The sequence below is a fragment of the Eriocheir sinensis genome, chromosome 9 (assembly GCF_024679095.1).
Source record: "Eriocheir sinensis breed Jianghai 21 chromosome 9, ASM2467909v1, whole genome shotgun sequence".
Taxonomy (NCBI): Eukaryota; Metazoa; Arthropoda; class Malacostraca; order Decapoda; family Varunidae; genus Eriocheir; species Eriocheir sinensis.
In genome coordinates, this window is record NC_066517.1 from 4,261,400 (window position 1) to 4,289,264 (window position 27,865).

General features: G+C 41.4%; 1 protein-coding gene across 2 annotated transcripts in view; it reads left to right on the plus strand.

The window, feature by feature from the left end:
* Nucleotides 1-25,805, plus strand: part of LOC126995863 (luc7-like protein 3) — a 32,176-nt gene extending 6,371 nt beyond the window's left edge. For both annotated transcript variants that reach the window (XM_050855750.1, XM_050855751.1), the window contains 9 exons: nt 905-985; nt 2,993-3,160; nt 8,915-9,118; nt 9,574-9,738; nt 13,603-13,748; nt 14,189-14,335; nt 15,133-15,199; nt 15,727-15,862; nt 25,196-25,805. In XM_050855750.1, the coding sequence (XP_050711707.1) occupies nt 905-985; nt 2,993-3,160; nt 8,915-9,118; nt 9,574-9,738; nt 13,603-13,748; nt 14,189-14,335; nt 15,133-15,199 (978 nt within the window). In that variant the 3' untranslated portion in view covers nt 15,727-15,862; nt 25,196-25,805. The remainder of the gene's footprint in view (nt 1-904; nt 986-2,992; nt 3,161-8,914; nt 9,119-9,573; nt 9,739-13,602; nt 13,749-14,188; nt 14,336-15,132; nt 15,200-15,726; nt 15,863-25,195) is intronic.
* The last annotated feature ends 2,060 nt before the right edge of the window (nt 25,806-27,865 follow it).

Consider the following 27,865-nt stretch of genomic DNA (forward strand, 5'->3'; position numbering starts at 1 on the left):
TAAGTGACGAGCGGAAGAGGGCGAGGGGGGGGGGGGGTCGGGAATTCAGCCATAACTGTCATTTTTGCTTATTCATAATATTTTGCCACAAGCTGGCTGAGACGTGTATGAAGACATGATTTTTTTCAATTTTATTGATTTTTTTAAAGAATCCACGGACGCTCTCCTTGTCTACAGTCATCTCCAAACACAGGAGCAAGAACCAGGGTGATAATAGCCAAAGACTGACTCACTCATTGCACCATGATACTCAGTTGTCTCAATTTCCTGTTAGTGCTATCAGTATTTATTTATTTATTTTTTATTTATTTATTTATTTTATTTTTTATTTATTTATTTATTTATTTATTTATTTATTTTTTATGTGTGATTTTGACTCCTTTCTGCATCATCCCATTGCATAATACATATTAGCCTCAGCTGCTGGAGGGAGTGGTGGTGGTGGTGGACTGCTAAAGCACCCTGATAGTGCCAAGACCAATTGAAAATGGTGTACAGAATTATATGGATAAATGAATTTTGGTGAAAATTTGTCAGGGTTTCCCTGCTTGGAACCAGATGTTTATTGTCCTCTTGGTCATTCATTCACTTGACATATTATGAATTAGCATTTCATGGCCATGTTCCTGCACCAGTCACATGAACATTGTACTACATCATTGAAGTGGGGGAAATCAATGCGCCTGATATATTGCAGTACAAGTAAATGATTTATGGGACATTGTTCCAACCTTTTTTCATTAATGTTTTCTGCTGAAACCTTTTTAAGGCATTATACTTTTTACATATTCCAAGTCTTGCTGTTGCTCAATGTTGGTTTTTCTTACATGGTTGTGGCTGTAAGTGTATCAATCTTCCTTCTCTTCTTGTGAACACTGTTGTCATTTCAGATTTTATTTTACAGGTTTGTCGTCACTTCTTGGTCAAATTCTGTCCACATGACCTCTTCACCAACACAAAGTCTGACCTTGGGCCCTGTGAAAAGGTAAGGACTCCAACACATTTATGTTGTCATTGTCATTCTTGGTTATTTATACACATGGAAAAATTCTTAGGAAAAAGTCAGGGCCATGGTATATTTGGCCTAAGAAATTTAACCCTAAAAAGTATTGCTGAAGTGTATTTATTTGATACAACCATTTAAAATCATTGATTAAGACATGGCTTTTAAGTTATGGTTATGGGCAGCTGTGTTTGTAGTGGTTAGCATTCCTACCTACAAATCTGTGGACCCGGGCGCAATCTCAGCCTGAAAGCCTGGAAAGTTATCCTCTTTATTTTTTACTCTTTAAAGTTCCCCCTAAGCAAGTTGCTTCAGAACTAGCGATGTTTTTTCAGTCATCACTAGACACAGGGTCCCTCTGTATTCAAGATAGACAATTTTGTCACCCCTCTGCACTTCCCCACCATGCTGCCTAATTGCAGACCATTGCAATAATTCTTATAGAAAAAACATTCCTTAGAAAATAATCTGCAGTGTTTTGATGTGCATAACCCTCTGCCCTCAGGCCTGTGTAGAAAATAGGCAGTGCATGGTTCCCTTACTCGCTCATGGGCACGGTGAACAGTCATGTGCAGATGTTTTACTTCTATCACTTGTAGCAAGTTTACTAATGATTGTAGGAAGCTGATTTTGTTCTCCTTTGGAAGCTAAAGAGTTGTGCGTTGTCGTGCTGTGTTATTAAAAGACTTAAATACAAAAAATACTAATTTTAAATACTTTTATATTCTTTTTCAATGAACATATTCCACCTCCTGAAAAATACTTCCATGCCTGGAAATCATCTCTTCATCAATGCTCACTCTATTGATAGTCACTCTTAAGTACGTTTCTCACTTCCTGAAAGGGAAAATGATTAATCACTACAGCCACACTTATTGCACTACCACTACTAACCTTGAGTACAAGATATACAATTTTGTTTATGTACATTAACTATAATAGGGATACAAAGAGTCTAATTAATATCCATAGGAAGAACCAAACACAGGGCAGAGCCACGAGGTCAACCTCTATTAAGGCTGTGAAAGCTCAGAAGCTTTTGGGGATCTGGGCTTGATTACTCCTCTGGAATATATCATAATGCCATGACATCATGCATTTTTTATTTATTTATTTATTTATTTATTTTTTCACTGGTAGGCTTTCTTGATGGGGCCTGGTGGTTAGTTCCAGCCCGTTGTGGCGCAGGCAAGTATTTATAGTGCTGGCATCTTGCTTGGGTATAAATAATTGGGGAGGCGGTGGCTGAGTCGTCAAAGTAACGGCCTCGTGTTCAGGAGGACGCGAGTTCAATCCCCGCCCGGTGCCACCAAGCTGGGATTTTTCAGCCGCCGCCGAGTGGCTTAAAACTACCCACATGCTGTCCAGAAGACCACCTATCAACCCGGACTCTAGATTCTAGGATCAATGATGAGCTCTGGGAGGGCAGCATGAGCCAATGCAAGATGGCGCCACTATAAACACTCGCCTGCGCCAGAACGGGCTGGGCCGACCATCAGGACCTACCGGAAAGAAGCTTGGACCGACCATCAGGATCCACCCGGAAGAAGCCTACCGGCGCAATAGGCTGCAATGTAAAAAAAAAAAAAAAAAAAAAAAAAATGTTTAACCCGGTAGCTGCGGGGATCATGTTTCTTAAAGGCCCCTCTAAGCGAGAAAAATGAGAAAAAATCATCACTCACGCAACCATTTCATATATATCAACTCATTTGTGATCAGTTTATGCATCATCTATTTGGGTTTTTTATATCATGGCAAAAATTTGGCCCATTGCTGGTGCATGGTAAAGCCACAGATTTGGCCCATTGCTGCTACTGAGTTAACATTCAAGGGTTAAGACACAACCCTCAGTAGAGGAGGCCACACAACTCTTGGGTAATGCAAGTTGATGGATTTTCGTGGGATGTTCTTTGTATTGGAGGTGTGTCTCAGGGTGCAGCATATGCCCCTATTGACTGATTGGTTAGCAATAAAAGTGATCTATTTCAGACCATCCACGATGAGGAACTGAAGCGAGAGTTTGACCTTTCCAACTCTTACCGTCGCACTGCATTTGAGGATGAATTTGTAAGGTATGCAGAGTCTATGCTGACCGACGTGGACAAAAGAATAAGAAAAGGCAAGCAGCGACTCTCCCTCTCAGTCAAGGATGCGCTGGTAAGGATGTTTTCCCTCTTCTTACTCCATTTATGCAGCATTCACTCCCTCCCCCTTATCGCACCCTTCTTCAATCAGCACACATTACTGATTGTCTCCCTATCATGCCCTGCCTTCTGATTTGGCTCTCGTGCATCCTCTTCGCCATTCTGCATTCTTATAACATGTCCAATCCACTCTGGTGTATTTTGCATTACCCATTTGACCACTCTGCATCCTGCACCCAGTGCCCTCACAACCATAGCACATCTTCCTATCTTCCCAAATCCCTATTCATACCACCCTGTCTTGCCGATCCACATGCTTTCCTCATGTAATAAATTTTAACTGCACACAATCATAGTCCAGAATTCCTCTCATGTTCCCTGATTTAACTTGCAATCAGTAATTGCTTAAGTTCAGACATTATTCTTAAAAACAATAACTAGAATTTGACTTGGTTTTCATGTACCCTTTTTATATATATTGAATTTTGATAACACCCTTGGTTGTGAATTCTTAAATACACTTATTTTTCTCCCTCTACTAGGTTTCTCATTGTTTGGCGTGTGTGTGTGTGTGTGTGTGTGTGTGTGTGTGTGTGTGTGTGTGTGTAATTCACCTCATGGTCTGCTGCGGATCTCTCTCGAGACAGCCAGCAGTTCCCCTACGGAAGAGCACAGAGCTCGTAGTACCGATCTTTGGGGAGGACTGAGACCACTCACACACAACACACTGCGACAATGAGGTCACAGCTCCTTGCCTGATGTCGCGTACCTACTCACTGCTAGGTGAACAGGGGCTACACTTGAAAGAAGATAAACCCAACTTATCTTTACCCGGCTGGGGAATTGAACCCCGGTCCTTTTGGTTGTGAGCCAGACACTCTACCCCTGAGCTATCGGGCCGTGTGTGTGTGTGTGTGTTGGAGAGGGGTAAAAAACATGGAAAATTAGACAAAATAAGACAAAAGTAGTAGAGCACCGAAGCTTTAAGAAGCATTGGTTGCTGCTGTTGTAAAGTCAAAATCACACAACCTTCAATAGCAGTGTCAGTGCTCACAAGGAGCAGAGGGAAGAGCAGAAGGCAAGTGTTCAGTATATTCTCTCCTTGTAAGAAAACACAGGATTGCTTGAAGGGGCTCTCACACATTCCCGGTCCCGGTTGCGACCGTCCCTGATGACTCCCAATAAGCCGATTGGGGCCTGACCGCTGACAAAATAGGCAATAATCCCCGGACCGGCGGCTTACCGCCAGTCTGCCTGCGGTAGACCGGTGACCATATACGATTTTCGATTTCTCCGACTGGTGACTGCAGCAGGTCAGTCGGCGGTCGACCGCTGGCCTACCGGCGACAGACCGCCGGTCTGCCAGCGGCACATCGACAAGCAAACACTTTCGTTGCCACACCCAGTTGGAAGGGTATATAAACGCCCGTCCAGGTCCTCTTTGCTGCAAGCGTTGCAGTGTTGCCTCATAGATTCTGCATTGGAGTCAGCTCCGACACCTGTTGACACCACCTACCACCAGCTCCAACCTCAACACCCATTCATTCACCCATCTATATAAGTCAGCTAACCAGTCATTCAGTCATCTATAACTCAGCCATCCAACAATTCAGTCATCAACCATCTATAATCCAGCCATCCAGTCATTTATAAACCAGCCACTCAGCCATTCAGAACACTTGCTCCTTGTACCACTCAACCAACTCCTCCTCCTCCTCTGTGAACAAGTTGATTTTGTTTCGCTCCTGCGAATCATTTAGTGATGGTATAATCTGGTCCTCTGCCATGAGTTGATCTTCAAAGGTCTATTATAGCTGTGGGCATGTTGCTTGGGTGTAGAGGCGCGTGCCGGGCGGTTTTATATGTTTATAATAAACAGCTTCATACCTAAATTCATTCGTGTGCATAAATCTCTCTCTCTCTCTCTGTAATATATATATCTATATATATATATATATATATATATATATATATATATATATATATATATATATATATATATATATATATATATATATATATATATATATATATATATATATATATATATATATAAAACCCGATTATCCGGCGGATTATCCGAAACCGGATTATCCGAAATTGATCTGGATAATGCAATTAAATTTTTTTTATTTTCTATACTAAAACGTTATAAAACATCAAAAATAAATAAAAGTAACTACATATGTACTATATTAACACATTAAAAATTGATAAGAACAGTTAAAATGAATATGCTTTCTAATACGTATTGCCGAAATAGCTTGTAACGAATAGATCAATGTATTAGACAAAAAACATTAAACAAACTCTCAACAACACCACGTCCGCACCTTCGCCCCAGCAAGGACATAGGTGCGGCGAACGAACAAACTACTGCACGACTACTCACACCGTACTCTCAAGACAACGACACAAACACGACTCCCCTCTCCACTCCATGCCACATTCCCCTTCCAACATACGAGTTGCGCGATAATATGAGTCATCATACTGTGTCTCCACCTGCACGATGCATCAAGGTCACACTTGCAAGCTTGCACAACCATTCACAATCGCACTCTGCAACATTCACAGTTCAGATCTGCAACGCTCACAAGTATCAACATACACTGGTCCAGACAAGGAGACACACAGACAAACATACAATAAAACATTTACATCACATATTTTAAGCGTACTACTTTGTTTAGCGTAGCGTGTGTTTGTTTGGTTTCATTGTTTACATCGTCAGTCGGCGGCGATCAAAATGGCGGCCATAAATCCGGATTATCCGAAAAATCGGCTTATCCGAAAGAGGCTTCCCCCCTTCCATTTCGGATAATCGGGGTTTTACTGTATATATATATATATATATATATATATATATATATATATATATATATATATATATATATATATATATATATTTTTTTTTTTTTTTTTCTCTCTTTCACCCATTCCTCTTCCTCCTTTCTCTCATCTCCCTCTCTCTTCATCCCTCGCTCCTACCTGTTCCTCCTCGTCTTCCTCCTTCCTCCCTTGCTAATCCCCAGGTCAGACACAGGTGTTCACTCGTGGTCTACTGCTGGTCTGCCGTGGGTATCGGTGGTTGACCGCCGATCGATCGGCGACATTTTTCGACACCGCCAGTTGACCGGGCGCATCGCCGATATCTTTGAAAATTTTAAAGTTGACCCGCGGTGGTCGGCTGCGTCTATGGTCCTCAGGGTAGACCGGCGGTGGTCGGCTGCGTCTACGGTTCTCAGGGTCGACCGGCGGTAGACTGGCGGTCTGCCGCCGACAATCCCTGATCTTACAGCTGGTCGACCAGCGACCGGCTTATCGGGAGTCATCAGGGACGGTCACGACTGGGACCGGGAAAGTGTGAGAGCCCCTTTATTGAGGGTCAAGTGGTCATTTTTACAGACATACAAATAGGGTCACATATTATATTCAGCAGCAGTTTGATGACCACATGTTAGGGTTGGTGTTTTTTTTTTTTTTTTTTTTAACTTTTATTAATCAGCATAAAAATATTTGGAAAGCTATATATAAATTCTATACATTAGTTTAAAACACATTTAGGAGTGTTTTTACAGCATGTTGCATCATCTCTCACTTGGTTACAACGTGTTTGAACCTGTCAAGCAGCCCAGTAGCCACTGACCAGCATTGCATCATCTCTCTCAGGCTCTGTCCTGTTCCTCTTACATCATGTTAGGACAAGTCCGACATCATGTTAGGACATAGCCGGACTTGTACCACTGAGTAGTAGTTTGACTGTTTAGGTGTTACAGGCCAGCCACTCATTCCTGAGCTAACAGCAAGAGCGTAGAGATGTCACTGACCACAAGGATTAATGTATCTGGTAGGAAGAGTGATCCAGTGTGGGAACATTTTAACAGAATTCCTTCAAAGTCTGGGAAAGCAAGGAGAGCTATAAGCAAACAGTGTAAACTAAAGTTACAAGGAATAGTAGCAAGACTGAAAAGAACCAAATTTATTGTCATAAGAATTAAAAACCTTATTTTTTAAAGATTTTGAATTTTGATTTCAAAGAAATTTTATGAACTACTTTCAAAGAAGTGTATCATTATTTTTCAAAGACTGCTTTTACAGTATAAATTCAATGTGCTTTTGTTTTAAATACAGGCCATAATTTGTTTTTTTTAATTCATTACTTCAAGAAATAAGTACAGTTCATTATAAGTAAACCTCTTTGATTTCCTTTTTTTAATAGCATGTGGAATTTTTGGTTATTCTGTATTGTAAAAGGAAGTGCTTTAATATTCTACTACTCAGAAATAAGTACAGTTCATTACAAGTAAAACCCTTTGAGTGAATTTTTTAATGGAATGTGGAAATTTTTATTGTATTGCATAAGGAAGCTTTTAGTGTTCTATTCTTCAGGAATATATAAAGCAGGTGTAAGTATGGGTTTGTTTTTATATTTTTTCTTTACATTCCATGTTGGTTTAGGCAGAAGTAAATATTGATTTAAATCAGTGATTTAAAAAAAAAATCATTTAATTTAAATCTTGATTTAAATCAGTGATTTAAATCATCATGATTTAAATCCGCCAACCCTGCCACATGTTTTATTGACTTGAAGATTTCTGTATCACCTTGAAATCAGCCCAACTTAGTTACACATGATTGGATTGATAGAGGTGGTCCTTCTCATGTATCTACGGAAAAGTGTTTATATATCATGTACACCTTCAAAGAAAGTTTTGTTTAGATTTATTCACCACATAATGACAGTTTGAACTAAAGATTTTCCCATTTATTTTGTAGCATCTGCGGAAACCTGCTTCAGGGGCTCGCTATTTCAACAACACTGGTGTTTGCTCCAGCAAACTGACATTTTCATAGTGTTAGATCATAATATATTAAGCCTGTCTTGGTTGTTTAACCCTTTCATTGCGCATGGTGAGGGAGGTGACGATCCCCCCAGGCGCACTCGGGCAGCCCCACAGGGGGGTCTCTTTTAACTGCTGTATCTCAAAAACTATTCACCCTAGCTAAAATACAAAAACACCCTTGGAAAGAGGAGCCCTGGATCTATAAGATTCAGGTATTTATTCTGTTATATTATTATTTCATATGTGCTATGTAGAGTAGATGAAATTTGTAGTATTGAGCTTTTTTCTACTATCAGTTCGGTTTTCACATCATATGTTGCTAATGCGTGGCTCACTAAGCTCTGAAATAACCTTTTTCTAGGCATCACAGTCACATTTTTGTCTGTTTCACTGCACTCGCTATCACTTGAAGGTACCGACATCCAAGCAGGCAAGCAACGCCTCTCCTGCAAACGTACAGACATGTTCAGGGGTATTGTCTGCGAACACTCCATTTCTGTGTGTGCACGACATCCAGCCATATTGAGGCAACTGAGTACATATGCTGTTTGATGGGATGCTGGCAGGGTAGTATTGCAAACTGCAAAATTTACCACTCCACTATTTGGTCCCAAAATCAGTCGGGTGATAAGTGAAGCAATGTAAAAATGCCTTTATATTGGACAAGACCATCTGCAACTTACTCGTCCGTAGATTTTCCGCTCTAGGCTGATATAATTTCCACCAAATTTTGTGGAAAACCCACTGAATTGGCAATTCTATGAGGTGAGAAGAGGCTCATAAAATATTGTTATAACACGCTCATATACGGGAAATTTAAGTGCGATTGGAGGTTGCAGCGAGTGTTTAGCACTTGCGCTACCACTCGCTGTGAGCATTTATCAATAAAAGGGTTGTCACTGCTAACCTCCCCCTCTCAGGAGAGCAGCACCACAGGAGATGGCCGGGTGGATGAGCAGCTAGAGCTACTGTCGGAGCGGATAACAGGCCTGGTAAGCGAGGCTGAGCGTCTTGGCTCTGAAGGGAATGTGGAGGAGGCCCAGGGGCTGCTTAAGCTCTGCGACCAGCTGAGGGAGGAGCGAGATGCCCTCCGCCGCAGCAGTGAGAACTCTGTCTGGCACCAGGTGAGGCTAAGGTGATGGTGGTAGCAGCAGTAGTAGTAGTCATTACTCCCCCCCCCCCTCAGGGGTATTAAAGGGACAGAAAGAAACTTTTCACATCCCCTCAATCTTACTTTCTGTTAATGATAATGATAATAGTGAACATGACCTTAAGAAATAAGGTCTGGTTTGCCTATCCTCTTAGAGGTAATTTTCATGTATATATACAGACAAAGTAGCAGCTAGTAGCCTCCTTGAAGCATTAAAAAATTATAGTTTTCCTTTTTATTATATTTTCTTGTGTCAAGGTACTAGTCAGGAGCTTAAACCCCTATTTGTGTGTAATCCCATGAGAAAAATTGGTTCATTATGTGACTACGTTCTATGGGGCACAACTCTCTTGAATAGTTCCTGTATTGGGATACCATAGATCTCTTAAGAAGTTTGAATAACAAAGTCTTCTTCACCTTCACCCCCAGGCTGCGGAGATGGCAGCCTCACAGGAGAAACAGATGGAGGTGTGTGAGGTGTGTGGCGCCTTCCTCATTGTCGGCGACGCCCAGCAACGCATTGACGATCACCTAACAGGCAAGCAGCACGTAGGGTTTGCCAAGCTGCGTCAGGCCATCCAGGAGATCAGAGATGTAAGTGTGCAGGTTCAGAATGTTGCAGTTTGTATGGTTCACCAGTAAGGTAGTTGATGAGTGGAACAAATTAAACAGGTATGTACATGTATTGGTCAGCTGGTGGCCTTGTTCGAAGCGGACTAATTTTCTTGCAACTAGACCGATATCTGGCGGTAGTGAACAACAGGGAGGTTTCAATAACTTGTATATATACATATGCATTGATAACTTAGAAAAAAGTTACAAATTAATGGAATCTGGGATGTAATCATGTGAGGTACTGTAGAACCAAGCATCCCTAAACCTTCCCTTGACCCTGACTGAAGCATATCTTAAGAAAACATAGAGCAATATTCAGACATGTGACATGAGCACCAGAAGAGTTGAGAAGCTATTATAATAAAGGAGAACATAGGAATTATTTCTATTGGCAGGTAAATGAAGAGGAAGGAATTGTAGACGACTGATATGGGGATTTTTAAACCCTTCAACACAAGGATGCGTATACTGCGTCCTTGCGTTTCCTGTACCATATCTGAGGACGCACATACTGCGTCCTGGCTCGCTTTAGCCTGCATATGAGTTATTTCTTCTCCGGATATTGTGCGATTGTTTTTAGGATGTAGGTTATATATGATACAGTGTCTTATTTGACTTTAAATGTTATCATTGTGTAAGAACATAAATGTGTCTTGCGTGCATTTGTACTTGACAGTAACAATCAATTCTAACAGGAAATAACAAAAATAATGAGAAAGAAATGATATATGTGTATGTGTGTGGAGTTCCTTTTCCCTCAAGTTGCCAAGTGGCTGGCAAGTGCATTGTCTCACCACCACCTTGGCTCTGATGTGGTCTTGCACAGGAGCTGGGGCCTCCCCTTCCTGCCTCCCCCTCACATCCATTCTGCTGTCTCTGTTTTCTTTCTTCCTTCCTTCTTTATACCTCCTCCCTGCAGTGTGGTTGTGGGTGTGAGAGAGAGGGAGAGGGAGAAGGAGGCATCAACAAGTTACAGCTTGATTTCGCACCGTGACCAATGTTCTTATCTCCCTCTCCCTGTATCTGGATCCTTCCCATCTGTGTGTGTGTGTGTGTGAGAGAGAGAGAGAGAGAGAGAGAGAGAGAAAATAAGCTGCTCTCTCTCTCTCTCTCTCTCTCTCTCTCTCTCTCTCGCACACACACACACACACACACACACACACACACACACACACACTTCCTAGAAGGACACAATATAATTACAGAAAAACAGTATGGCTTTAGACAAGGGAGTTCATGTGTATCAAACTTATTAAGTTTTTACTCGAGAGTGACAGACATAACACAGGAGAGGGATGGATGGGTAGACTCTGTGTATTTGGACTTGAAGAAGGCTTTCAACAAAGTTCCACATGCAAGACTATTATGGAAGCTGGAAAATAAAGAAGGATTGAAAGGGAAAATGAAAAAATGGATGGAAAGTTACTTAGAGGGAAGAGAAATGAGAACAGTGGTAAAGGACGTGAAATCGGAGTGGAGAAATGTAAACAGTGGGGTGCCTCAAGGATCGGTATTGGCACCAATACTTTTCCTAGTATATATAAATGATATGCCAGAAAAAGTAAATAGTTACATGAGCTTGTTTGCAGACAATGCAAAATTGCTGAGACACATAAGAAATAGTAAAGACTGAAATTCTGCAAGAGGACCTAAATAAGATTTGGGGTTGGAGTAAGAAATGGGAGATGGAGTTTAATGTGAAGAAATGTCATGTAATGGAATGGGAAAGAGTGAAGGGAGACCAAAGTGGACATATAAAATGGGAGATGGGGAAATATTAAAAGTTCAAGGAGAGAGAGATCTGGGAGTGACAATACAAGATAATCAACAGTCTGAGAGTCATGTAAATAGAATATTCGGAGATATGTATGGAATGGTAAGAAATATAGGAATAGCATTCCACTACATGGATAGAGATATGATGAATAAAATGATTATCACTATGATTAGACCAAAGTTGGAGTATGCAGAAACTGTGTGGTCTCCCCATCAGAAAAAAGCGTGAAAAAACTAGAAAGAATACAAAGGATGGCAATGAAGATGGTTCCAGAACTGGAGGGATTGTCATATGAAGAAAAGTTAAAGAAATGGACCTGCCAACATGGGAACAAAGAAGAGAAAGGGGAGACCTAATACTAATTTACAAATTGTGGAATAAAATGGAAAAAGTAGATAATGAGGAGTTGCTACTAAGGGAAGTAAGAAACACCAGCAACACATTAGGACACAGTAAAAAACTGAGAAAAGGAAGATGCTTGAGAGGCAAAAAAAATATACCTTCCCGTAAAGAAACCTAGAGGTTTGGAACAGACTAAGTGAGGAAGTAGTAATGGTGAAGAGTGTGCATAACTTCAACCCTTTCATTGCTAAGCGCTCGCAACGAGACTATCCCCCCAGGTGCGCTCGGGCACCCCAGCGGGGGAGGGGATCTCTTTTAATCGCTGTATCTCAAAAACTACTCATCACAGCTACAAAACAAAAATACCATTGGAAAGAGGAGGCCAAGATCTATAAGATTTGGTTATGTAAGCCTCTCCTGTGAACGTACAGGCATGTTCAGGGGGTGTTATTTGCTGTGAGTGCGACTGGCGCTTGCAGCAAGCTTTAAGCAGCACCAGCAAGTGATGCTAGTGCTCACTCTTTTAACCTCTGTATCTCAAAAACTATTCATCACAGCTAAAAAACAAAAACACCATTGGCAAGAGGAGGCCAAGATCTATAAGATTCGGTAACGTAAGCCTCTCCTGCAAACGTACAGGCACGTTCGCGGGGTGTTGCTTGTGAAGACGTACATTTATGCGTGCGCGACGGTCAGCTGTAAGGCAACTACTGAGTAGATCTCTTGATGATGGGGTGCTGGCAGGGCAGTATTGCCAACTGCAAAATTTATAACTATTTGGTCAAAAAATCAATCAGGTGATAGGCGAAGCTATGCAAAAATGTTGCTATATTGGTAAATAACATCCACCAGTTGCTCGTCCATAGATTTTCCGCGCTAGGCTGATGTGATTTTCCACCAAATTCCGTGGAAAACCCACTGAATTGGCAATGCTGTGGGGTGAGAAATAATGTTGGAACGCTCTCAGACGCGGGAAATTTGAGTGCGACTAGAGCTCACAGCAAAGATTTAGCACCACCAGCAAGTTACGCTAGTGCTCGCTGAGAGCGTTTAGCAACGAAAGGGTTAAGGAATACCTTGACAAGTACAGATATGAAGACGGGACCACACGAGCGTAAGCCCAGCCCCTACAAAATTACAACTAGGTAAATACACACACACACACACACACACACACACACACACACACATAAAGACCCACTTCCAGGAGGATGGCCTTTCAGCCTTTTACTCTGTCAAATCTGTGTATTGCCGGTCAGTCAGTGGGATATTTTCCATGGTCCTTCCCTTCCCTCTCCTCCACTTTCCTCCACAAATCTATTTCCTTATCACACCTAATATAAGGAAATACAATTCAGCAGACACGTTATCTATGCATAACCCAATTTTTTTTGTATATTTATGCATACATCTCAAAATTATCAATTAATTTATGTTTCTTTATGTGCACCATTTAATTTTGCATATTTTTATAATACATGATGATTATGTTGAGTTTATGGTTTAAAACTTGTTATATTCAGTAGCGACGTTTGAAATTTGGCGCGCGCGGCCAGCCCAGATACGGGGCGGGGCGCTGTTTTCGCCCGGCCATAGTGAAGGGGTTCAGAGGCATCAAGTGTGATCTCAAAAAAGTTAAAAGGTTAGCAAGCAGAATAGGTTTCCTGTTTTAAGAATAAACAACAACAACAACAACAAAATCATTGGATTTACTTTGCTTTCAGAGTCGGGAGAAGGCGCGGACGGAGCGGGAGGAGCTGCGTGAGAAGGAACGAGAGGAGAGACGCAAAGCCTTACTGGAGGAGGAAAAGAGAAGAGAGCGGGAAAGAGAAGATCGCAGAAAAAAAGAGGAGGACAGGCGCAGGAAAAGGTAACGCATTTCTAACTTTAATAAGAAATACCCAGCCAGTTTCGAGGTTAGGGCACGAGGGCAAGTGATTTTGTTGTGTACATAGATGAAACATCCAGTTTTGGATTGAAATTTAGGACAGATAATAGGAAGAAACAATAGATATTACTGTCAGTACCTCAGAAATGTGTGTTTCAGTTAGGACTCAGAGAAAGCTTAGAGGATAGTTGGTGTTCCACAGAAAGGAAATTAGAGTGAAGACTGAATTTTACAGAGGTAAATGAAGAAAAAGTCAGAAGAGCTATCAAGACACCTCTTGGTCGACATTTAGTTTTAATCTGTATCTATTATGAGACAAGTGTTTGAGATCAAATCAAAAGAGTAGTTTTTCCTCATAGGAATGTGCTGATACTGTTAAGTGCTGTTCTTACCTATTGAATTTCCAATTGTATGACTCACAGTCACAGCTATGAAAGAGACCGCAGCCGAGACAGGGACAGAGACAGGGGAAGAGACCGTCGGCGATCACGCAGCCGGGACCGGCGGAGATCAAGAAGTCGAGAGCGTAGCTACCGCTCCAGGGACAACGACCGACGGGATAGGGACAGGTGGGTCTGCTGCTTCTAGAAGATGATTAGATCTGGTGAAATAGTGTGTGTGTGTGTGTGTGTGTGTGTGTGTGTGTGTGTAAGCTTGATGTGAAGTGAGTGGGGGAAAGAAAGCTGCGGGGGCTGGAGCAGCTGTCTGGAGGTAGAATTTTGTTACGAGGGTAGGGTGTGCCTGGTGAGTCTTGATGGTCAGGGAAGGGGCAGTATCACGACTTTGCATCATTGGATGATGTAACCATGCTTACAAGCTCATGAGAAGACTGTTATGACAGCTGGACACGACAGGGTGTCTGCCACCGGATGAATGGAGGCCAAAAAGAAAGTTTAAAGCAAGTGTGGATCAAATGATTGTTATTTTCATGGTTTCCTACTGAGAATTTCAAATTTAAAGGGTTACAATTCTTTTTAAATTCTTTTTACTTCATAAATTTCTAACATTCCAGCTTATCATTCATTATCTGCCTTTTACTTGTCATTTCCATTCTTCATTCTCTAGCAGAATTTTCTACTGTAACCTGCTGTCTGCTTCCAGACCTTCCCCATCTGCTTTCCACACCAACCTCAGAAGCTTAGACAATTTTTAAAGGGTAGTCCTTTGCTATGTAAAACTGGTCATATCCTCTGAACTTGACAAGGTTGTGGTGCTCTTGTGTTCAACCAGTGAGCCTTGTTCCTCCAGTTCAAGCTTGGAATTATTATGTGTGAGGAAGATGTAGGGTGGTATTTAAAGCAGTTGCTACATATGTGATATTGATTATGTCACTGCGCTTTGTGAGTTTAAATACTTTTCATTTCAGACATGGACGGTCCCACAGCAGAGACTATGAGCGCAAAAGATTTCGAGAGGAAAATGGCAATTACTAGGTATGTGCCGCTCACCTTTCAGCTTAATTTTTTGTGTTCAAAGTGCCTCAAAGCAGTCTGCAAAAGTGATTGTGATATCAACTTCTTTGATATGGGCTCATCACTGCTGAGTGTGGGCAACTGTAAGGAGACACATCATACCCTGCTGCAGCGAGTCTGTCAGAAGCAGTACTCACCTTAATTATGGCAACAGCCCATGGTCTTGTCAGGACTGTTCCTATCACTGTTTTACCAGACTCTCTCCACATTTTGTTGACGGGATAAAGAATTAAATCTATTATGACATTTTCATCATTACATTTTGAATGACTGATAATTACCAAACATTAATGATTCAAGTCATGATTTCATGCTGTCATGATGAATGAGTTCAAGGTCTTTCAAAGGAGCAAAGCTGTTGCCAGGAGAGCATTGTTGTGACAGAGATGCTGGGAGGGGGAACAGTAGTGACTCCTCCTTGGGAACCTCAGAGTTGTGACAGAGATGCTGGGAGGGGGAACAGTAATAACTCCTTGGGAACCTTGCAGGACTCTGTGGAGCTCTCCGGCAGTGATGAGGACAGGTCGAGGGATGGGTCCAGAGGGCAGCTGCAAGATGGGGCAGAGACAGATGAGGTGGGCGGGGCATTGTGAAGCTTTAAGCAGTGAGTGATCTCCACTTGAGGTAAGTGGCCATGTGTTTGTTGCCACTTTCTTTTCCCCCACACAGGGTCTTCACCAGGTGAGTGGCCAGTGGTGCATTGTGTCGGGGTGGGGTGGATGGATACCAAGTGTTTGTTTATGATGGTGATTTTTTCTACGTTAGTCTAAACATTTTTCTAAGGTCCTGCGAGCCCCCGCTACTCCCCTGCTGTGTATGTCTGAGCTGCTTGTGTTGTTCCCTAAGGTATAGTGAAAAGCAGTTGCTAAATACTTCTCAAAACATAAGTTAAGAATTGGGCATTGAGCATAAATTTAGTTTGCTGCTTGTGAAGAAACTCTTCAAAAATACTGTGATTTGCCGTGCCAGAGGCTTATTGAGCTGCTGGGGAGGTGTTAGGTGCCAGGTGGCATAGTTACAGTGAGGGCCATTGAGGCACCCACAGCTCTGACTACTTAACTAACCTGCAACCATTGTGTCCTGGAGAAGGGCCTCGGAGGAGTATGCCAAGCGTATCTCAGATAGCAGGACAAGGGGCTTTGGTGTGTGGGTTGAATTGAAAATAGAATATATTCACCAGTTCACACACACCGTTCATAAGTGTCCTCTTCATCAGGTAAAAGCTACTCTGTAAAAGGGAGCTGAAATTTGCAACTAAATGTGTTGAAAATGGAGATTGAGAAACATTTTGACTTTAGTTTATTTGTATACTTCAGTTCAATTTTGCAAAGCATTTTTTCCTGGATATGAGTACTCATTGTCATGGTGTGTAGACTTTGGTGAATACACCTTGTAAGGAAGGAAAGGCGAGGGATTCCTTGAGGGGACGCCATGTCACTATGGCAGCTGTGTCACCATGACCACATTCCCCGGTCCTAGAGAGGGAGGGAACACACTAGGCATTGAACTGTGCATTTGTAAGTACAGTGCAAGTGGCCTACCAATAGTCAGGAGTTATTAAAACCAACTATCACTTCAAAGTGAATCAGTCACTGCCCAATATGAGAAGAATATTCAAAATTCCTGAATAGAGACAGTTTTCATCACCACATGATACAGCTGTGATATTAGGCAGTGAACACAATCCAGAATTGAAAAATTTGAAGGGTGAAGTTGATTTCTGATGAAATATGAAATTTACTCAATTCTATAAAATCAAAGATATTGCCCAATACATGCCATGACTTGCTTGCTATATGGTGCTAGTATGCTTGATTTCCTGTCAACATGAAGCTGTCAAGCTTTAAACCACAACCAGGCAAGGTAACATTGATTTAACTGAACCGTGTTGGCACTTTCCTGGGTGGCCAAGGGTGGCACGTCCTCTATATGGAATCCCTCCTTAAAAGAAACTGAGGTTGATAAATAAGTTTACATTTGCTTTTTTGCACTTTAAGTTTCCTAAATTCAAAATTACACTTTGTGTATGTCATTTCATGTTTGCAATGCAACAGTGAGTTTTTATTTATGCCACATAATATTTATTTTTTTAAATTGATCTGCATTTGAAGAACATTGTCTTGCAATGTCTTTATACTTTGAAGTTGTTTCATCAGTAGAGGGGAGGCAATAAAATTTGATTCTTAAATACAAGACGAGGTGTCAGTAAAGCTAAGATTGAGTTTTATATTTCAATATTATTGTAACAAAACATAATACAGACCTCAAATCTGCTCCAAATTGAAGATAAAGTCTCAAGTTTTACACATAGAATTTGTATAGATGAAGTGCTTGGCCAGCTAATCAGTCACATGTGGTGTTGAGTCTCGTTCAAGATGGTGACCGTGCAGAGGAAGCTGCTGTGTGTTCTTTATGTCGCCTAACTTGTGACTTGTGTGACTGAAATACTCATTGAATGTTTAAGGAAGAATCACAACAATAAATACATTTACCATTACAGTAAACAATAAACAGCTGAGAGAAACAAAAGCCAATGTGAGAAAACGTTGAGGCTGAGCCTTTCACCGTACACCTGAATGTTTTCTGTCCCGTTGACTTTTTGTTTCTTTTAAGTGAAAATTTAATAAGCATGACATGAACAAGAAAGTCTGGGGGTGAGAACACTGGAAGGGAAAATGCCAAGGAATGTCTGTGGTGTGTGTAAAACAGACATGCACAGACATTAGAGTACAGCGTTGCTGTGGCGTTCAAAAGACATGATTGATGGATAGATGTCTTGGTGAAAGTGTATGACCTCTTAAAAAGTACTACAACAAACTGTCACGGATGCTATCCTTGTATCTTGAAAACAGATGGGGAAACTGTAGGTGGTAGAATGTGGTGGGAGTTTGTCAGTAAACTGGAAATGTATATGACATGCAAGAGCTGGAAAAAGATAGTGCCAGGTGAAATTTGTTTGTGTGTATAGATATGATCAGTCATACCTGTTGACCTGTGAGACTTGATACAATGCTATAGTCAAGCTTCTGAGTATCAACAATAAGCTCTGCCCTCTATTATGTGTCTCGTCACCCATTAGACAGCAGCTTGAGGCGACCCATCTCCTGCTCATCTCAGGACCCTGGCCACTCCACACAACAAGTTTTACTTCTAGTCTCTATAGTTCACTAATATCACAAGATATTTAATACGTTTCTTCATCACTAAACAGAATGATAATGGATCACTATTGTATCAGAAAATTCAAATGGATAAATAAGAGTAAAAGTCAAAGATAATGTTGGAAATGTTTATATCGCAGTTTATTCAATGCTAATTTTCATGGAGTTTAGAAGCTACTGTAAACACAATTAGTTGCATATGTTAAAGTTCTCTTGTACACCATGGGGTTATCGGATTTTAGATAAATTGGGAAGGAAGGAACAGAAACAACTTTTTGTACAATGTTGCAGGTGCTAGGCAACGTGGTTTTACATTGTAGGACACACACACTGACACACATTCACACATGCATACAGCATGCATACAGTATCTGCAATTTGGTGTAAAAAGTTTCTCAATTCTTCCTTTCCCACCTCTCTAAAATCTGATGATACCATTGTAATTTTATTCAAGTGATCTCTATGACATGCAACTATTTGTGTTTACAGTAGCTTCATAATTCCATGAAGAATTTGCATGGAATAAAGTCGATATAAACATTTCAAATGACATCTCTGATTTCAGTTTATATCATCACATTCATTTCTTTCATTAAATTTTTTAAAGTAATAATCTATCATTTTGCTGTCTAAAGATGAAGAAACCAATCAAGTATGTCATGATATAAGTGAGCTGCAAAGGCTGGAAGTAAAGCCTGTAGTGTGGAGCAGCCAGGGTCCTGAGAATAGAGAGACAGGCTGCTTCAGGCCACTATCTATTCAGTGATGAGCAGACTAATGGTGGGTGGAGCTTATTGTAGATGCTCTGAACAACTGACTATAATGATAACATCCTCCAGCTGCTGCAAGGATGTTGGTTCATACTACACACTTGAATGTTGTGACTATCTGGTGTTGCTCTGTACTAGGTATCTCTAATCCTGTGTGTGTAGGTGGCTGTTCATCCCTTGTGTCATTTGTGAAGCAATAAACATGGGAAAACTTAAGTCAGCAGAATGTCTTAGGAGCTTGTCTTTGTAAACAGGGAATGGAAATAACAAATGCAAGACCTGAGAAATGATATACACACCCATCCCCCTGCTGCCGTGCCTTATTGGTTAAGAAACTGTGTGTGATAGCAGAAATGCGTGGTAGCTGAATTGAAGAACCAATAGGAATAATTTGAATTGGTTATTTGGCAGCCAGTTTACTTACATTTTATGCTTGTTTTACCTCTGGACATATTTTCCCACCAAACACTGTACCAACATGATATTATATCTGTTAACGCTCTTAACACCACCTCGGTGATGGTTGGGGACACCTGCAGGGTTGCTCAGCTATTCTCACCCCCAAAAAAACAGGAGCGGGTTCAGTTCACTTGTTAGCCGCTCAACCCACTGCCTCCATTCCAATATTACACCAGACAATATGTCTTCATGTTGTGTGTGATTCACTAAAACACACGAAGAGGAACATTTCATTGAGGGGATTGAATGGCTCTACCAGATTCATGCAGCCAGCAAACTGTGTTTGGTAGAATTATTATTTTCTTGACGGGTTTCATGCAGCCAGAATCCAATGTTAGTGCCTGACAGAATGGCAGGCCAGATGCTAGGCCTTCGCGGGCTGGACTTTCCCCCCTTGGTTTACAGTTATATGGGGGAACAATGTGCAAAATTATTGTAAAATCTGCATAATGTTCTTGTTTTGTGGGGGACTTGTGCAGCTGGAGAGTGGCGTCCAGTGCAAAGTGGCTTTACCATTTGAGGGTCCCACAAAATGCACTCAAAGTTTAAATGACCATGACATTTTGGGGTCAATTTTTTTATATATATAACATGAGCAGATTTTATTGATAATGATATTTGTATAGATATTTTTATGATTACATTAATTTTAAAAAGTCATAGTTGTGTTGTCCTTGACCAAATTTTGAGGGAATTTAGTGGTCTTCAGTTATCTAATATGCATTAATAATATTCCATAACCATGCACTCATTACTGACCCCAATACCACAGACATATGTAGCTTCATGTCATTCTTCTGTTGCTTCTGACTTTGGTTAGGTTATTCTGGAGGACACTGAGATGTTGGTTTGATTTTTGTGTTAACCCAGCCAGTATTTGAACCACTTAAGGGTTGCCTGCAGCTGTCAGTGGCCACTGGGTGTGAGTTGACTTAGTTATCACATCCTTTGCTGTCTGGACATCCAGTAAGAATAAAGAGGATTTCAATCATCGTCTCTTTTTAGGTCTTCCAGGTCCATTCCCTCTTCACTTTTCTTGAAGAGTTTATTCATGATTCTAAGCCTGTTTCTTTTAGAAAATTGAACAAGTTGAACTCTACCTTCTCTTTTACCTATTCCAAAATTACCAATTGTTGTTTCACCAACATATTTGGTCCCTACATAGTTGTTTATATCTCCCATAACTATTAAAAAATAGGTTTGTTCCTTCATCCTACTTCCACATTCTCATAGAACATTTTTTCTTCATCATCAGTATAAAATAATGGTGCAGAAGCTTACAGTATCTGTAGTTGAAGTTGATAATCGTTCCTGCTACTGTTGCATTCAGGAATTATACATTCCATGCTAAATACTTGTTAATTGAGAACCCATCTCCATGCTCCTTCCTGTCTGCTATGTTGGTCAGGCAATACTGTCTTAACCATGACGTCCCACCTCAGATCCTTCAGTTTGAGCACCATAGCAGAGTTAGTCACTTTTTTTTTTTTTTTTTTTCTTTTTTTTTTTTAATATGGCCTATAGCACCAGTAGGCTATTCCATAGGGGCCTGACGGTCAGCCCGAGCCCGTCATGGCGCAGGCAATTGTTTATAGTGCCGCCATTATTATTGGCTCATGCTGCCCCCTGGAGCTCATTCTTGATTTGACTTGCACAGCTTCTTCTAGACTTCTTGAGTCTGGGTTGATGGGTGGTCTTCAGGACAACATGTGGGTAGTCTTAGGCCACTCGGCAGTGACTGAAAAATCCCAGGTGGTTAGCGGCAGATTAGAACCCGCATCATGAACAACGTGGTGAATGCGGGGCCGGCATGCTAACCACTTAGCCACTGCCTCCCTGAAACTTGCCGAAGTCAGATTCTAAAGGGGCCTGATTGTACCCACAGATGTTCATGTAAAGGAGCATCACATCCACTTCCATATTCTCTATTCTTCCTCATTTCTACGTTTATACCAGTTAAGGGCCATCCACACTATGGGTGGGCCATTGTGGAATCAGGCAGACTGACGAGAGGGTAAGGGGGGTGAGCGTCCACACTATAATAAGCGACAGGCAAGGCACGACTGGTGAGCAGCCCACGCTCGTCATTCTCTGCCACGAGTGATGGGAAGACGCGGCATGAATGACCCCTCTCACTATTAATAGACAACAGGGTGTCATGCTCTGGGTCACCCACCAAATACCTCTCGCTCGACACTCGCTGCTGCTCCGCGTACCCCCACCCACTTTACTATATGTGGGAGTTGTGTGGAGCCAGAGACGGAATTCTGGGCCTGGTCACCCATAGTGTGGACGCCGCTGTACGCCCAGGGGTGTGGAGGCGGATAGATAAAATTCTGACTGACTCCGACTCCAGGAAATTTTTAAGTTGTGACTCTGACTCCAACTCCACCCTCCTCCCTCTCCCCCTCTTCTGCAGCACTGTGGTAGACAAATCAAACCCACCCACACCACACCACATACCACACCATACCCTGCCACACCACACCACACCCAGTCACACCACACCTAGCTACACCACACACCACATCCAGCCACACCACACCCAGCCACACAACACCACATCATACCCAGCCACACCACACCACGCGTTACAACAAGGCACATCACGTCAAACATCTTACCCAACAACACCATGCAGCACATGTGTTGTTCGGTGTGTATCACACGTGTCGTTGGGTACGTCTTCTATGACATCGTCTTGTAATTTATCTCATTAATTTACAGATTAATAATCAACATTTCCAAAAAAAATCCATATTAAATTATTTTTTAAATGTCTTCCCACAAGATCTCACACAAAAACTTGCCTCTCCCACAAATTTGTGGAAATTTCCCATTGAGTGGCAACACTGTTCTAGCAGTGCAGCCAAGTATTTTATACAAGAATTAATTACGCAAAGGAGTCAGTGTCGTAGATATTTTTACGTACTCAGACTCAGACTCTGGTCACAAGTACAGTATTCCCAATATGTTGAGGCCGGTCTGGCGGGGCGCTGAAAGGGAACTCCCCTGATGCGGCGTTGCCAGATGTACTAGCAACAATTATTGTCTTATTGTTAGATTACTTTTAAATGAAACTTCATAATAGTGCATTTATATAAATTTCTAATAAGGATGTATAGAGAGCTTTGAATATTGTTGTAGTGGAATGATAACAATGACTTTGTATAGATACCACAAAATGTGGCAACTCTGTTCTCCAATGTTGCCATTTATAAGGCTGGGTCAAGGGTACATTGACTGCGCTAATCCACAGGTACACGAGGTTGATTCTTGTGATAACCCGACACACACACACACACACACACACATACACATACACACACATTGAGAGAGAGAGAGGTGTGGCTACTTGGAATTAAGGGTTGGCTGACCGTTCCCAGGCCGCCGTTAATCAGGTCAAGTCAAGTCATTCTCCCTCGTGCTGCCTGGGGAAACCTCTATTAAAAAAATGCACCTTAACTCTTACCTCATGGGTGGTGTGGAAAAAGAGAGAGAGAGAGAGAGAGAGAGAGAGAGAGAGGGGAAATAAATCGCACTTCTTTGTTGCCTTTAATTGTTGCTAGTACATCTGGCAACGCCGCATCAGGGAAATTCCCTTTCGGTGTCTCACCAGACCGGCCTCAACATATTGGGAATAGTATAGGTGACTCTAGCGACTCCGACTCTATCCCCCTGGTGATGCCTTCCTTACCCAGTCTTGTAGCGTGTAGCCACAACAGATGAGTTTCCATGTGCTCATATTCTTGCACTCTATTTTTCACTATGCAGTCACCTCCCCATCTCGCTTGTCAACTCCCAAGCACCATCAGCCCATCAAACAAGTAGTATCCTCTCACTCCATGCCATTCTCTCTGAACTTCAATGAACTCTTTTCATGAGCACAGTGTTTACATCACCACCACATCAGTCATTCATAGTGCACATTGTTTCCTGGTAATAGTTTTTATGTAATCTAATGTGATTTACTGTTCCGTACAAGACAGTTGTCTTCAACATTGCTGAAATTGATTTAGAGAATATATTGATGTGACGGGTACATGCAGATTTCTAATGATAAACATTCAGAGGCATTGTTTAAAATTTCATTTAACAGTTAAATGTTTTCTTTATAAATAATGTACAAGTAAATGTTTTTCAGGTTGAGGATTGAGTAGTAGAATGTGTTTAAGGGAATTAAGGGAAACCCCCCCCTTAAGAAATGTGTGAGAACCTCTGAAGTGTGTGTGTCAGGCTTTCTGTTTGCTCTGGGAAGGGTGTGGGCATGTAGTGTGAGTGTTGGGGCAAGGGTTTACTTATGTCAAGAGTGGATTTTTCTGGCTTGGTACACTCACTGTTTGGGTGTTACTGCTTGATGAAAGCTTATCTATTGATTGGTCTAATTCTTGGAACTGGAAGATGGAAAATGCAGAGGCTAGATAGCAATGTGGCAACATTTTTTGCTTTTTGATTATCTTGGGCATCTTTGAAGTTTAATGTAGAGTTAGGCCTTGTTTGGTCCAAACACATACGGCATTTATTTTCTGTACATCATTTACATCTTTTGATGTTTGCTTTTGCATAGAAACTGTCTGAAAAATGCAGTTTTTTCAGCCTTCAATGATGGGCATGGTTGTAAGATAGGATGAAGTGATCACTAAAATTAGACATACCAAAGGTGGGCATCAACTTAAATTGTGTTACTTTTTGTTTGACTGGAATCCAGTAGAAGCTAACTCTGCTTGGGACAGTGAGTGGGTTTTGTTCTTTGTGAGGGAGTAACATTTTTCTGGTGGATGGCAGATGGGGTGTTGTGTTAACCAGATGCAAGGAAGTTAACAACTTAAGATAAGGGAGTTGTTTGGGTTTTGGTGTTGTTAATGGATGGTAATTGTAGACTGAAATTAATCACTAATTCATGGCTATTTATTGGGATGTACTTATGTTTTAAGCCTTTGTATTTATTTCATCTTTATTATTGTCCTGATCCAATAATTCAGGTTTTCTTGAGCACACACCTACTGTCTTACCAGTCGAGCCTTTTGTCGTTGATGTAGCCCGTCAAGGCTTTGTACCACTTTGTTGGTCTCTTGGAGGTAAGTGGGTCATTTACAGTGACAGTGAACACCTGCTTGACATCATCACAATCTGTCTATAATTTTCTCTAGAAGACCCGGTACTTGTTTGCCTGGTGCGGAGGAGGCGGAGAGTAGTTGTGTTAGGTAATCCTTGCGTGGTGTAGTGGAGTAACAACAGCCTGAGTAGGAGTTAGCCTCTGTGCTCACACTCACTGGTACTATTTCCCTCTTTGGTTTTTATTTTCAAAGTTTCTCAGTGTGTTTGGTCAAATGTTTGTGTTCACCTCACAGCAATTTTCAGTCATTCAGAAGGGAGTTGGAAAAACCTTTTGCCTTTACCAATGGCATACTACAAGTGACATATTTCCTTGTGAGATTCACTAGGAACCATATATATTAATTATCTTTAGAAGATCCTCCCCTGAAAAGATTTAATGAAACAGTTGTCTGGCAAGATACAGGTGTCTGTCCTTGCAAAAGTTATTAAAGTCTCTGTGGGCTTCACAGGAACCAACCCGCTGTCAAGCCAAGAAGACACACATGGCGGCACTCACTGGGTCACCAAGGAAGGATTCCATGTCTGGTCACTTCCTCAAGCCTTGTGGGAGTGTTTATGGGATCAACTGCCACAGTGACCACCACCTCGCCCCACCACCACCACCACCACCACCTCTACCACCACCACCACTTTATGTAGCCAGGTGACCCCTCCTTTTCTCCCCCACTTCCTGTCCCCCTTGGCATCACCTCCCATGCCCAGCCCTCATCACTTGCCCAAGAGCCATCCATAGGTTTATATCCTTTATTTAGTGATTCATCTTTTGCTTTAGGTTCTCATGTAATTATTAGTTCATTAACAGTTTGAATAAGTCATTATTACTGTCATTGTTTGCAGTTTCTATCAGTAGCAATGACTTTGATCTATCATACACATGTATGTTTTGAAGTCTTTTGGAGACTTAAGTATCTTAACTATTGGACCTAGTGATAACCTCTTCAGAGTTGTGATGCTGTAATGAGGAAGTTCGTTGGTTGTCCGGTCACATTCCTTCAATTTTCTCCACAATAGTAAGGTGAGATCATGTCAATTATGTCAATAAATGTGCAGTACCTTGAAGCGCCAGTGTTTTATTCCCTTGACTGGTGTGCAGCAAGTTGAGACAGAGCCACATTTGGGTTGTGGTGTTATACTCTTTATTTCCATGTTGTAATTGGGGACAATCCAAACCCTGTGTAAGTGTAAGGCAGCACTGAGCCATCCAGTTCTGTGATGTGAAGGAGACAGAAATGTAATACTTCTTATTTGCTTTTTTAAGAGAGCTGTGAGGGGAGAACTATGATACCTCATTCAAATAATGCAAATACAGTAAATCCTTACTTTAATGAACCAGAGTGGGGAGGTGATGTTATTGGCCGTATTACAAGTCAGACCCAAGAAGTTTTGGGTCCCTACAAAGGTTGGTTTAGGGGCCGTACTACAAGTCCAATCCGAGAAGTTTTGGGTCCTTACAGAGTTTGGGATGAATAACTCTGTAGGGACCCGAAAATTCTTGGATTGGACTTGTAGTACGGCCCCTAAACCGACCTTTGTAGGGACCCAAAACTTCTTGGGTTTGACTTGTCAACCCTATATCTGACAATCAGTTATATCTGAGGAATCCAAACTTTTTGCAAATAACAGACTTTGTTTGTTGCATGAGGTGAAATGTTCACTGTGCTCAATCACTTCCATATATTAGTTGTGTTAGATGAAAGGAGAGCTTGGAAAGACGAGAGCAGAAGCGATTACAGTTGGGCAGACATGGCATGCAGTACCCGGTCAGCTTTGTTTAAACCATCGCTGATCAACATGCGTGCCCATGTTCAGTCCACCTACCACTGAACTGGACCCGCCACTTACCAAACTCTTTCAGCAAATTCCCGCATATTCCACACTGGCCCACAATGTTTGTTGGAGACGAAATTTGTTATATTGAGGTCCGTTAAAGCAAGGGTTTACTGTGACTTTGTATGAAAATATAATGTAGTAAACATTCTTCACCATGTTTTATTTCTTGCAAGTCAAGGAACTCTACTGCAAACCTGGGAGCCACAATTTTTTCTTGTAGTCCTCCCATAACCCCATTAAACCACAAAAAGTTTTCTCGGAAGATCCCCCATAACGCAAAAGTCAGCGGAAAATACACTTTGAAACAGAAAAAGTCATTAAAGATGTTTTATAGGAAATTTTCTGGCGCACCCTGCTATGAAATCTGTTTCTTTCTAGGTTGTCGCATTTGGCTGGAATTCCAAGATACCCCCAAAAATTCCAACTTTTTACTGGTGCGACGTACATGAAGATTCATTGGAAAGTTGCTTATTTTATCACGATGGAGTCTGAAAAGTATAGTTTACAATCTTTGACCCAGAAAGTTACTGCCTATAGAGAGCCAAAGTTGTGGTGAAACTTGAAAAATAATTTTGGTAATTTTATTTATTTGTTTTTTTCATTCTGGAATGAACCTCATTGAATAAAAGTTGTAGAAAATCATCCGTATAACTCAATCGTGAAATCAGATTATGATTTGAACTGATCGTTCAGCTGGAATTCCATGATTCCCCCAAATTCCAACTTTTTATTGGTGCGATGTACAGGAAAATTTATTGAAGAAAAATTGCCCATTTTATCACGATGGAGTCTGAAAAATATAGTTTATAATCTTTGACCCAAGAATTTACTGCCTACAGAGACCAAAAGTCGTAGAGAAACTCGAAAAATATTTTTTGTAAATTTTTGTAGTTTTTTCATTCTGGAATGAATTTCATTGAAAAAAAGTTGCAGAAAATCATCCGTATAACTCAACTGTGAAATCAGATTATTCTTTGGACAGACCGTTTGGCTGGAATTCCATGATCCCTAAAAAATTCAACTTCCGCTTCCCACTCCTCTGAACACTCATGTGAACAAGATATTGGTTCATCTAGAACATCACGTATATAAGTGGAGGTGTCAAGACTACACTCAGCATGCAACGAGCAGAAACTAAAGGAAGACCGCTGAAACAGATCGACAGGGAACATAATCACTCTGCAGACTCCTTGATGCATAGGCAGGAACTGTAGGCTATTTTTAGCACGGAGTGGTTGTATTACCGTGGTAAGGGACAAAAGAGGTGCCAGTTAGCAGTGGTGTGCATG